A 12,946-nucleotide genomic window follows, 5' to 3' on the forward strand; every position below is an offset into this window, starting at 1 on the left:
TCTGTTCTTCCAATATTGACCTTTTTATTGCTTGCCCTTAAACACCCATCTCATTCCACCCGGATTACCTCTGCTTTGGAATGTCCCCAATATTCCCAACCTCTGACTTCCCCAACCACCTTCTTGTGCTCTCACCCCGCTTCAGTCTTCAAGTTTCTCTCAGAAAGTTTTTCTCACCTTCCTTTCTAAAAGGGTAACTTTCCTCACCATTAAACGTCTACACTGTCCTCCCTGCTGGCACATACTGAAATACATCTTTACTTGACTGCTCTGTTGTCTGAGTGCCTGACTAGAAAGAGTCCTGGGACTCTATACTACTGTTCACCATTTCCTCTCCAACGCCTTGCAATGTTCTTGTTACTTGATAAGTTCTCTACAAATACCAGCATAGAGTACCAATTAGGAAAGTTCATCAAGGAGGCAGAAAGATAGTACAGGAGGTAAGGCACTTGCATGTGATTGCTTCAACCAGGACCCTGGTTTGAATCTCCAACACTCCGTGTGGTCACCTGAGCACCACTAGGGGTCACTTCTGAACATAGAGCCAGGAATAGCTCCTGCTGAGCACTGGGGCGTGACCCTAACCCTTTCTCCCCCTCACCCCACCCCCAAATATTTACCAATACCTAGGTAGAAAATTCACTGAAAGTTTGGGGCCGGGGTATGGAAGGGGGTGTGGGCTATAACCAGCTATGTTCAGGGCTTACATTTGGCTCTGTGCTCAGGGATCATTTCTATTGGTTTTCCTGGGACCATGTGCGATACTGAGAATCAAACTAGGTCATCCAGGCAATGCATGTGGACCTTCACCCCTACACTATCTCACTGTTACCAAGACACTTTTTAAAAGCATATTTGAGGGACAGGAGAAATAGTACAGAGGATAAGGAATTTGCCTGACCTATGGTGGACCTGAGTTGGGTCCCTGGCACCTAATATGATTTCCTGAGCCCACCAGGACTGATTCCTGTGCCCAGAGCCAGGAATAAGTCTTGAGCATGCTGGGTGTGACCAACAAACAAACAAACAGACAAACAAACAAAAAATATTTGATCTCTGTTGATTAAAGTCAAAAGAACCTTGTCTTCCCTGATTGTTAGCATTTGGAATCAGATCAGGCAGAGTGCAATTAAAATAGCATTTTCTATTTTTGAAATTATGCTCAAGTGAAATAATAATTATTCTTAGTCAACAACAGCCTCTGAGTTTCAGAATTGTTGGAGCCAGAATCCTTCTCTTTGCAGTGCTTTGATAGTGGTGACATTTCTGCCCAAAGGTGTTTCACTCAGCCCTTAAGGCCTGGAGAGAAGTTGCCAAGTAATTCTCTGTAGTCTAATCATTAAGCGATGAGCAAAAATTAGCATCATAAAGAACTAAAAGACTTTAGCAACAGCTTTATAGCTAGTTAGACCCAGAAGAAATGCCCTATTTCACTTCATTTATTTGTTTTACTTTGGTTAGGATTAAGTAGATGATGCTATTAATTGCAATAAAGTTTACTGCCTTTTCTGATTATATAACAACAAATCTATTTATTTTAATCATTGCCATATCCTGGCACTTAGTTGATGCTCAGTAGCTGAATGATAAATAAATGAATACATGATAATTTGCAAAGGATTCAGAAAACCTGAAAGAAAAAAGGCTTTGTAATCATTCTCATAAAGTATGTAGTTATTTGGATGGATTTTCTGCTCTTCCATCTTCTTTTCTCTGTTTTTCTCTATATAAGTAAATATAGATATGTTTTAATCAGGATTTTTCATGCTCTTAGTCCTAAATTCAATTAAGCAAAGGAATGCATGCAATGAACAATGATACATATTAAAGTATGATTTATAGATATTTAAATTTTTATTGGGTTTTTAGAGAGGATTGGTTTGGGTCACATTTGGAAGTGCTCACAGATTACTCCTGATTCTTTTCTCTGAAGTTATTGTTGGCAATACTCAGGGGACAATATGCAGTGGCAGGGATTTAACCAGAATTGGCCACAAATGAGGCAAGTGCCTTAACCTGTATTTTTTTCCCTCTGGCCCCTCATTTTCATTTCATGCACAGGGGTTACTCCTGGCTCATGCACTCAAGAATTACTCCTGGCGATGCTCGGGGGACCATATGGGATGCTGGGAATTGAACCAGGATCAGCCATGTGCAAGGCAAATGCCCTACCCGCTGTGCTTCACTCCAGCCCCATTTTCATCAAATGACTTTGGTACATGAGAGAGATTATGAATAAAACCTTGCAATTTTGATGCTGTTCAAATGTGATGCATATAAAATATAGAAATTCGGTGCTATTTCTTACAGAGCATGCATACAAGATGTATAATAATAGTAATAATGACTTCTTTATATTTTGAAGCATAACATCTATTAGTTTGCTGCAGGTTGACTTTAGGTTGACCTTGCGACCACTCACTACTTTCGGACTAGCCAAGTGGCTGGAGCGATAGCACAGTGGTTGGGCGTTCGCCTTTCATTCGGTTGACCCGAGTACGATTCCTCCACCCCTCTTGGAGAGCCTGGCAAGCTACCGAGAGTATCCAGCCTGAGCGGCAGAGCCTGGCAAGCTACCCGTGCATATTGGATGTGTCAAAAACAGTAACAATAAGTCTCACAATGAGAGACGTTACTGGTGCCCACTGGAACAAATCAATGAGCAAGGGGATGACAGTGACAGTGAATATCTATTAGTATCTATCCAGCCTTTCTCTCAAAATAAGGTAATAAATCTCCCTTCCAATTAACTTCATTACCTGGCCACTCCATTGGCACTACTATCTCTTTATTTATGCTTCTTAGATTTTTTTGAGGTTAGAGAACAGGTTCAACTCTAGTTTATTTTTGTCTTCTGCTCATATTTTAAAATCTGTCTAAAGCTTGACAGAATACTTGCATTGGAAAACTTACTACTCAGAAAGATACTTCTGTGTGTTTAAAAATGTGATAAAAATTCCTAGTTTTCAAGTATAGTTGCAATTTTAAGAAAGTTACAAAAAGAAATGGGCATACTACTTTTTAAGTCTAGAAATATTAACGTGCCTCACCTTTAAGAAAGGAATTTTTGGGTTATTTTCTACTTTTCAGGGGGTTCACACCCTGCAGTGCTCGGGACTTACTCCTGTCCCTACACTCGAGGATCACTTCTGGTAGGGTCAAGGGACCAAAAAGGGTGCTGGAGGTAGAACCTGGGTCAGCTGTGTGCAAGACAAATGCCTGCCCTCTCTAGTATCTCTCCTGCTCCATTTTCTATTTTATTTCAATATTCTAGTCTCTTTTATTATTTATTTATTTATTTATTTATTTATTTATTTGTGTGTGTCCCACCCGGCGATGCACAGGGGTTACTCCTGGCTCATGAACTCAGAAATTACTCCCGGTGGTGCTCTGGGGACTATATGGATTGCTGGAAATCAAATCCAGGTTGGCCGGGTTCGAGGCAAATGCCCTACCCGCTGCATTATCGCTCCAGCCCCAGTATCTTTTAATTTTATAATGTATTTTGATAAGGGGCTGGAGTGGTAGCACATCGGGTAGAGTGTTTGCCTTGTATGCCGCCGACCCGGATTCGATTCCTCTGCCCCTCTTGGAGAGCCCAGCAAGCTACCAGGAGTATCTCAACCACATGGCAGAGCCTGGCAAGCTACCATGGTACCAAAAACTGTAACAAGTCTCACAATGGAGACGTTACTGGTGTCCGCTCAAGAAATTGGTAAGCAACGGGATGACAGTGACAGTGACAGATTTTGATAAGATCAAAATGGACTCCAAGGTATGTTTTAAGTATAAGAGTAAAATAATTCCTAAAGTTGTAGCCAATTATCAAATTAGTAATCATACCTAGATTCATTCAACTGTTTCTTAGATTTCAGAAAAGTGATCAATTATAAATTATTTATTAATTTATTTTTTATTAGTTTATTTTTAATTAGAGAGTCATCATCAGGGTACAGTTACAGATCCATACATCTTTGTGCTCATGTTTCCCCCATACAAAGTTCGATAACCCATCCCTTCACCAGTGCCCATTCTCCACCACCAGTAAACCCAACATCCCTCCCCTCCTCCCCAGTCCTGTCTCCCCCCCACCCCACCCTGCCACTATGGCAGGGTATTCCCTTTTGTTCTCTCTCTCTGATTAGGTGTTGTTGTTTGCAATAAAGGTGTTGAGTGGCCATTGTGTTCAGTCTCTAGTCTGTATTCGGCCCGCATCACCCTTCCCCCACATCACCTCTGACCACATTTTACTTGGTGGTCCCTTCCCTGAGTTACCCAGAGTTAGACCAGCCTCCAAGCCGTGGAGACAACCTCCTGGTACTTATTTCTACTATTCTTGGGCATTAGTCTTATAGTCTATTATTCTATATTCCACGGATGAGTGCAATCTTTCTATGTTTGTCTCTCTCTTTCTGACTCATTTCACTGAGCATAATACTTTCCATGTTGATCCACTTATATGCAAACGTCATGACCTCATTTTTTCTAACAGCTGCATAGTATTCCATTGTATAGATGTACCAGAGTTTCTTCAACTAGTCATCTGTTCTTGGGTACTCAGGTTTTATCCAGATTCTGGCTATTGTAAACAGTGCTGCAATGAACATTCGAGTACAGATATCATTTTGACCATACTTTTTTGCATCTCCGGGATATATTCCCAGCAGTGGTATTGCTGGGTCAAATGGGAGCTCAACCTCTAGTTTTTTGAGAATCGTCCATATTGTTTTCCAAAAGGGCTGAATTAGCCGGCATTCCCACCAGCAGTGTAGAAAGGTCCCTTTCTCCCCACATCCTCTCCAACAGCGGTTGCTTTTGTTCTTTTGGATGTGTGCTAGTCTCTGTGGTGTAAGGTGGTATCTCGTGGTTGTTTTGATCTGCATCTCTCTGACGATTAGTGATGTAGAGCACTTTTTCATGTGCCTTTTGGCCATTCGTATCTCTTCCTTGGTAAAGTTTCTGTTCATTTCTTCGCCCCATTTTTTGATGGGGTTGTATGTTTTCTTCTTGTAGAGTTCAACCAGGGCTTTATATACCATTGATATCAACCCCTTATCTGATGGGTATTGTGTAAATATCCTTTCCCATTCTGTAGATAGTCTTTGTATTCTGGTCACTGTATCTTTTGCGGTGCAGAAGCTTTTTAGTTTAATATAGTCCCATTTGTTGATCTCTGTTTTTACTAGATTGCTTAGTTCCGTGTCATCATTGAAGATACCTTTATCTTCAATATCGTGGAGGGTTTTGCCGACCTTGTCTTCAATGTACCTTATGGTTTGTGGTCTGATGTTGAGGTCTTTAATCCATTTTGATCTGACTTTTATGCATGGTGTCAGGTCGAGTTCTAAGCCCATTTTTTTGCATGTGGTCGTCCAGTTGTGCCAGCACCATTTGTTAAAGAGGCTTTCCTTGCTCCACTTCACATCTCTTGCTCCTTTATCAAAGATTAGATGATCATACATTTGAGGTTGTGTGTGGGGATATTCTACCCTGTTCCATTGGTCTGCAGCTCTGCCTTTGTTCCGGTACCATGCTGTTTTAATTGTTACCGCTTTGTAGTACAGTTTAAGATTGGGGAGGGTGATGCCTCCCATCATCTTTTTCCCAAGAATTGTTTTAGCTATCCGTGGGCGTTTATTGTTCCATATAAATTTCAGGATTGCTTGCTCTGCTTCTTTGAAGAATGTCATGGGTATCCCTATAGGGATCGCGTTAAATCTGTATAATGCTTTTGGGAGTATTGCCATTTTGACAATGTTTATTCTCCCTATCCATGAGCAGGGGATATGTTTCCATTTCCTCATGTCCTCTTTTATTTCATGGAGTAGCGTTTTATAGTTTTCTTTGTAGAGGTCCTTTACTTCTTTAGTTAGGCTGATTCCAAGGTATTTGATTTTCTGGGGCACGATTGTGAATGGTATTGCTTTTTTCATGTCCCTTTCCTCTGTCTCATTGTTTACATATAGGAAGGCCATGGATTTTTGGGTATTGATTTTATAGCCTGCGACTTTACTGTATAGGTCAATTGTTTCTAAGAGTTTCTTACTAGAGCTTTTAGGTTTCTCTAGGTATAGCATCATATCGTCTGCGAATAGTGAGAGCTTGATTTCTTCCTTTCCAATCTGAATCCCCTTAATATCTTTTTCTTGCCTGATGGCTATTGCTAATACTTCCAATACTATATTAAAGAGAAGTGGTGAGAGTGGGCATCCTTGTCTTGTCCCCGATCTTAGAGGAAAAGCCCTTAGTTTTTCTCCATTGATGATAATGCTTGCCCTACGTTCGTGGTAGATGGCTTTGACTATCTTGAGAAAAGTTCCTCCAAAACCCATTTTGTTGAGAGTTTTTATCATGAATGGGTGTTGGATCTTGTCAAATGCTTTCTCTGCATCTATTGATATGATCATATGGTTTTTATCTTTGTTTTTGTTGATGTGATGGATTATGTTGATTGATTTCCGAATGTTAAACCATCCTTGCATCCCTGGGATGAATCCCACTTAGTCATGGTGTATGATCTTTTTGATGAGTTGTTGGATTCTATTTGCTAGTATTTTGTTGAGGATCTTTGCATCGGTGTTCATCAAGGATATTGGTCTATAGTTTTCTTTGTTAGTGGTGTCTTTGTTTTATAAATTATTTAACTTGATCTCCTGGGAACCAAACTCAGTGTTTTTCTCATATTAGTATTATGTTTAGATACAACATTCTTGTCAAAATTTAGACAATAAAGATAAAAAACAACTAATGACCACTAAATGACTAGTAAAGGTTTATTGTGCCCACAGTAACAGCTGAGAAACTGAGACCACTGAACCCAAAACATGGAATGATGCTTGAAGGTGGATTTTTACAAAGCAATTAAGATTGTGAGAAGACAGTAGCTGTTGACTCTTCCTAGTGGCTTGGTTGTAATATTAAAAAAATCTCTCTGAAAAAGTGAGAACCAACTCGGTTAGTCTTGGTAAGCGGTTTAAGTTTTGCATATGATTTCTAGAAAAATAAACAAGAAATGAACTGGGGCAAGTTCAAATAGCAAAACGATGTGACTAAAGTGATTTTGTCTGCTCTGGTACTTCTCAATGCAAATATTCCCCTATTTTTCTTTAATTTTATCAGCTTCATGAAAAATACATTTTAATATATTTTCTTGATTCTTATTGTTATAACTGCCACCATAACCAGTACTCCAAAGTTAGCCATGCAGGAAAAGAAAAAAAAAAATACGGCATTTCTAGTAAAAGTCAGCCTGAGCTCACATCCTGTCTCTACTATTTGTTAGAAATGTGACATGCTTAATACTTCTAAATTTCAATTTCCTCATATGTGAGTTGGTTTTATAATACTCTCTGACTCTTAAGATTGTGAGGATACATGATTGAATACACTGAAATAACTTATAATAATATCTACCCACTAAATATTAGTTAATACATACCATCATTATTTTCATTTACAACATCTTAATCCTTTCAACTTTCATAGCACCAAAAACTATTGAAGGGGAGAGCCTTCAAGTATAACACCTTCTTGTCTTAGGACTGACTCCATGATTTCTGCCCTCCGTTCCCTTCTCCTGGTTGCCAAGTCTCCAACCTTATCCTCTCTTGCGTTCATGCCCTACTTGCTACTGAGTGACAGCGTAATAGAAGCAGGTGAACTGTTCAACCCCAAATTCAATTCCAATGTCAAAACGAATGTGACACATCCATAGCGAAAAGGTAGGAAGGGTGTTTTGCTACTTGTGTAAGGAGGTTTTTCCAGGGAGAAAGGTCAGGCTCCCAAGTCGCTCTCAGAAGGGTTTGAGCAGTTTGGGCCTTGGGTCACTCTGAGGAGAGCAGCTACCCTCTCTATCTGCCTGCAGCTCGTACCCAGGCCAAAACTCAGGCCTGCAGACTGGGAAGGAGCTTTTTCCATCTGGGGGTGTGGGAGCTGGAAAGGGACTATAAAACTGACCAAAAAGGAAAAAAGAGAAGGTCTTTGGTTGTTTTCGCCTACTTGATCCTGAAAGATTGCAAGATTAAACTGTTCTAGATTCATTCCAGGAATGTTTCCTTGCCAGTCCTAGACAAGGCACTGGATTGCCGAGAAGAGAGGTTCTCCAGCCGCCAGGCTGCGATGATGCCAGGGGCCCTTGTCTCACAGAGGCCCAGAACTGAGACTGCAGGACTCTGAGGAAGCTGCTATTAAGAAGCCCAACAGAGGCAAGAACTCTTGCCAATGTATATTTCTCACATAAGGTCACTGTCATCTCGTTGCTCATCGATTTGTTCGAGCGGGCACCAGTAACGTCTCTCATTGAGAGACTTATTGTTACTGTTTTTGGCATATCCAATACGCACGGGTAGCTTGCCAGGCTCTGCCGTGCGGCTCCATACTCTCGGTAGCTTGCCGGGCTCTCCAAGAGGGGCGGAGGAATCAAACACGGGTCGGCCCCGTGAAAGGCGAAAGCCCAACGGCTGTGCTATCGCTCCAGGGTTTCATGTTTGAAAGAGAGAGAGAGAGAGAGAGAGAGAGAGAGAGAGAATTAATAGCTTTTTTTCACACACATTATGTTTATAGCATTTTGCTCTGTTTGTGTGCTCTGCAATGAAACCAAATGAATATATTTTGATATATTTATTACATATCAAAGTAATAGAATAAAGAAAACTGGCTTGAGAGAAGAGAGAAGGGTGATTGACTTGGTGTTTTGATTTAAATTATGGGATTAAGGAGAGGGCTCTCCTTGCGCAAGGCACCACTTGCATGCTTTCAAATTCCCATGAGTGCTAAAAGACAAGCGTGCAGGTTTCTTACTAGCTTACCTGGTTGTAGAGCAGTGTTGGATCATAGTTCTAAGCATTTTAGGTTTAACATTGGGTTGTCCTTGTTCCTCAGACGGGGAACTTAGGAAACTTAGGTTTATTGAGTTACATCCACCACAGTGCTCCCGAGGCACACCCAATTCCATGGGGTATTCCCAATCTTCTGTGTTTATCTTTAACCTCTTTTCTGTGCTCTTTTCTCCTATCTGTTAATTACAAATATTCTCAAATCAGACACTGTAACTTGTAAAGTCGAATCTGAGGGCTCTGGATTTTGTATATATAAGTGAAATATTATTTTCTTCTTTCCGTTATGTCCTTTGCCCTCATGGAAGAGCCTGGCAAGCTCCCCGTGATGTATTTGTTATGCCAAATACAGTAACAATAACAAGTCTCATTCCTCTGACCCTGAAAAAAGTTTCCAATCATTGTGAAAAATGAGTAAAGAGAAGCTGCTAAAATATCAGGGGTGGGAGGAAAGGAGACATTACTGGCACCCATTCAAGTAAATAGATGAACAACGGGATGACAGTGATACAGTGATACATCCTTTGCATAGTTTATTTTAGAAAAATGTCCTTTTGTATCGACACAGGAAGACAGTTAAAGCTATGCTTTTGTAAGATGGGAGTTAATTGACTCCAAATAATATTCAGTTCTGGGCATCTGTTTTCTCAACTTAAGCCTGTTACCCTTAGTTCCTAACACCCCAAAAGGGGATCCCGCTGAGGAACATGGATGGACCCAGGGCAAACCATAAGTTACCCTGGCTTTGAGAAGGGACAGGCTAAGTGCCATAAGAAGTATAATAAGTTAAGAGGCCATCATGAAACAAACTCTGACATGACACAAAAGAAATAATTGAATAAGGATCCTGCTGGAGTTAGGAAAGACTAACCTGGCCCGAGGACTGTGCTCTGGGATATATACCGAGAAGTCCCCAGGAAGAGCCACCCTTGAAGCTTAATATGTCTCTTACTGTGTTCACACAAAATGACTATAAATATTAAAAAGTAAATTTAATATGATTGTTTAAATTGATTACTAGCAAAGGCAAGGAGAAAGCAATATGCCCTTATGTAGAATTCTGCCTGTGGGTGAATCTCCTAGTAGTAATCTAGAGTGCTGGAGCCCCTGGTTGAGATTCTATTCTTAGAAGAACTTCCCCTGAAGGGAAGGCAGGGGACCATCAGGTCATCGTGGGACAGTGACTCAGAACTACAACAGAGTAGGAGAGGAAATGGATCTTGAGAGCTATGAGCAGTCAAGTATCAAAGCAAAGTCATACTTTATTTTATATTATTTATTTTATACTATTCAACATCAAGACCTCACAGCTTTGCTTCCTAGATTGGTAAAGGAAGCTCTTCCAGGGGCAAGGTGCTTGCCTTGCTGAATCAAATGAGTCAGAAGGAGAGGTTCAGACACAGAATGAGTGCACTTATTTGTGGGATATAAAAAAACATGTATAAGACTAATACCGAAGGACAATAGAAACAAGGGCCAGGAGGATTGGTCCACAGTTGAAAGCCATGTAAAGTGCTGGGAAAGAAGGCATTTGGGATAAAGAAGGGACCACTATAACTAAGATAGTTGGAAATGGTCACTCTGGATAAGAATTGCATGTGAAAGTAGGTAAAAGAACAAACATGAGGGGCTGGAGCAATAGCACGGTAGGTAGGGCATTTGCCTTGCACGTGGCCAACCTGGGTTCTATTCCTAGCAACCTATATGGTCTCCCGAGCACTGCCAGGAGTAATTCCTGAGTGCAGAGCCAGGAGTAACCCCTGTGCAACGCTGGGTGTGACCCAAAACAAGCCAAAAAAAAAAAAAGAGTAAACATGAAAACCTCTCAGTATCTGTATTGCAAACCAAAATGCTCTAAAGTGTGTGTGTGGGGGAGAGAGAGAGAGAGGGAGAGAGAGAGAGAGAGAAAGAGAGAGAGAGAGAGAGAGAGAGAGAGAGAGAGAGAGAGAGAAGAAAGGGCCTGCCACAGAGACAGCTGGGATGGCTGTTGGAACATTGTACGAATGAAACCCAATCATGAACAGCTTTTTTAACTGTGTATCTCATGGTGATTCAATTAAAAAAAAACTGACAAATTAAAAAAAAATTTTAAATGAATTTATGAAGAGAAAAAAGATGTTCCATTAGATTTGCTTTTTCACAGCTATCAAATAGGTTGTTGGCTGCTGCGGCAGTCCTTACTGATGTACTGAAGAATTGCCCATTTGCAATTGCAAACAATATATTTTGGGTGAAGGTCTTTTAAAGGCCATCACAGAGATATAATTACCATCTAACTCTGACCTACAATCATGAAATTTAAATGGAGAACTTTAAGGAAACTGCAATTCAGTTAGTTCAACAACCCTTGATGTGATGTCAGGGTAAATAAGGGTGAGTGTTAAGAGCCATATCTGCTAAGAGTCTAGAGTCTCAAGAAGCAATTGTGTCACTGAGTGTGGTATTCCTGTGAGAAAGCCCATTCTTATGAAAACTTTGGCTTTTTCTCATAGGTTGGTACAACAGAATTTACATCAACTTTGTGCTAAGTAGGCATATTTTCTTCATGCTGCAAAGTTATTTCCCAGCTATTTTGATGGTAATCCTTACATAGGTTTCATTTTGGGTTGACCAAAGAGCTGTTCCAACAAGAATGTCTCCAGGTAATTCAGCACCTTTGAAATGTTAATGTGGGAGTAAGGTTTAGGAAGAGGAATTTTTTTTAAAAGGATGACAGAGAAGGAAAAAAGAGTGGTGATTTAGTAGGGATAATTAGATGTGCAGTGTAACTCTGGTTAAAGTTTTTTATGTTGACAACTGCAAGGGTAAATTGTAATTGACCTCTTTCCTGGGAACCCTGACATTGGATATGAAGCCTATACTTTCTAGAAAGCAGCTAATTCATAATGAGTGGATGAAGTTGTGAAACATAAACATTCTCATTTTGTAAACCTATCTTGTCTCCCTTTGGGGAAAACTCCCCATTCCTTGCCAAAGTTACTCTGTTCTGCACAACAGCTTTTACGTGGCAAAAGAAAAGACCTTCAAAATAATTCTTACTATACTACCTTCAGTAAGTCTTAATAACTTACTTCTTAGGATAGGAGGAATGCTCGAACTTGGAAATGTGTTAAATAGAAATTGGGCTGATTCTAAATGTCCAAATCAGACTCAACTGCTTTTGTTAAGAGGTTTCAGGGGGAGGAGCTTTGTCACCTTGGTAATTTTGCTCAACAATAAAATATCTACCATGTTATATTACTTGATGCTTATATTATAGTCATATTTTATATTCTATTTATAGAATTTTATGATGTTATACTGAGCTCATGACTATTTATGCTACTGTCACACCTTTTTGGCAAACAATCCAAACCCATCTGGCAACCAATTCAGACCCCATTGAGTCTTTCTTTATAAAGCTAAAGATGCCAAGCTAAAACTTCGATAACAGAATACATAATAAGAAGAAACCAAGAACTTACTCCATATGTTTTCCTGACTGTTCCAAAGCAGAGTTTCCCCGTTTAAAATGTTGTTCTTTTTACTCATGCTCTATTTACAGAAAAGATGATTATAAGTGGTTTATAGTCATTATAATTAACACCATTTATTCCAGAAAGGATAGTTTCTAAGTTAATGTTTACAAATTATATGCATATTTCAAAAGATCATTTGAAATACAAATTATCATTAATATTAATAATTTGTTCACCTCTTTCCCCCATTAAAAGCCTCAATCTACAAGCATATAAAACTTGAATAGCTTAAAGGGCAAAAATGCCATCTGACTGAGTAATTAAGTTACCAGGGCTATTACTACACATCAGAGCAACATCTGTGCCCTGACCTCAGTATAGGAGTGGGGTCATATAGGCCTAAATAAGAGATGGAGTCACATAGCCCTTGAGACAGAATACAGAAAGCATTCAGTCTAAAACTTATTTTCAATTAAATTCCTAAAACTTACTGCTTAGCATGTATGTTTCAAAAATGACCACCAAAACTCTGGGTCCACGGTGAATGGAGAACACTGGGGTGCATTTAAGTTGTTTTTGAAATATTTTACTTCTATACCCTCACTTGATCCCTCAAGATTAACAAAAGCATGTAAAATAAAGTACAAAGCAGAA

The 12,946-nt window shown here is 39.8% G+C and overlaps 1 protein-coding gene across 1 annotated transcript in view; it reads left to right on the forward strand.

Moving 5' to 3' along the window:
* The window catches only part of GABRR3 (gamma-aminobutyric acid type A receptor subunit rho3), a 61,493-nt gene that overhangs the window by 30,320 nt on the left and 18,227 nt on the right, over positions 1-12,946 (forward strand). Inside the window, 1 exon segment of the mRNA XM_055124522.1 lies at positions 11,327-11,476. Coding sequence (XP_054980497.1) covers positions 11,327-11,476 — 150 coding nt within the window.

This window comes from Sorex araneus, chromosome 2, assembly GCF_027595985.1.
Source record: "Sorex araneus isolate mSorAra2 chromosome 2, mSorAra2.pri, whole genome shotgun sequence".
NCBI classification, from domain to species: domain Eukaryota; kingdom Metazoa; phylum Chordata; class Mammalia; order Eulipotyphla; family Soricidae; genus Sorex; species Sorex araneus.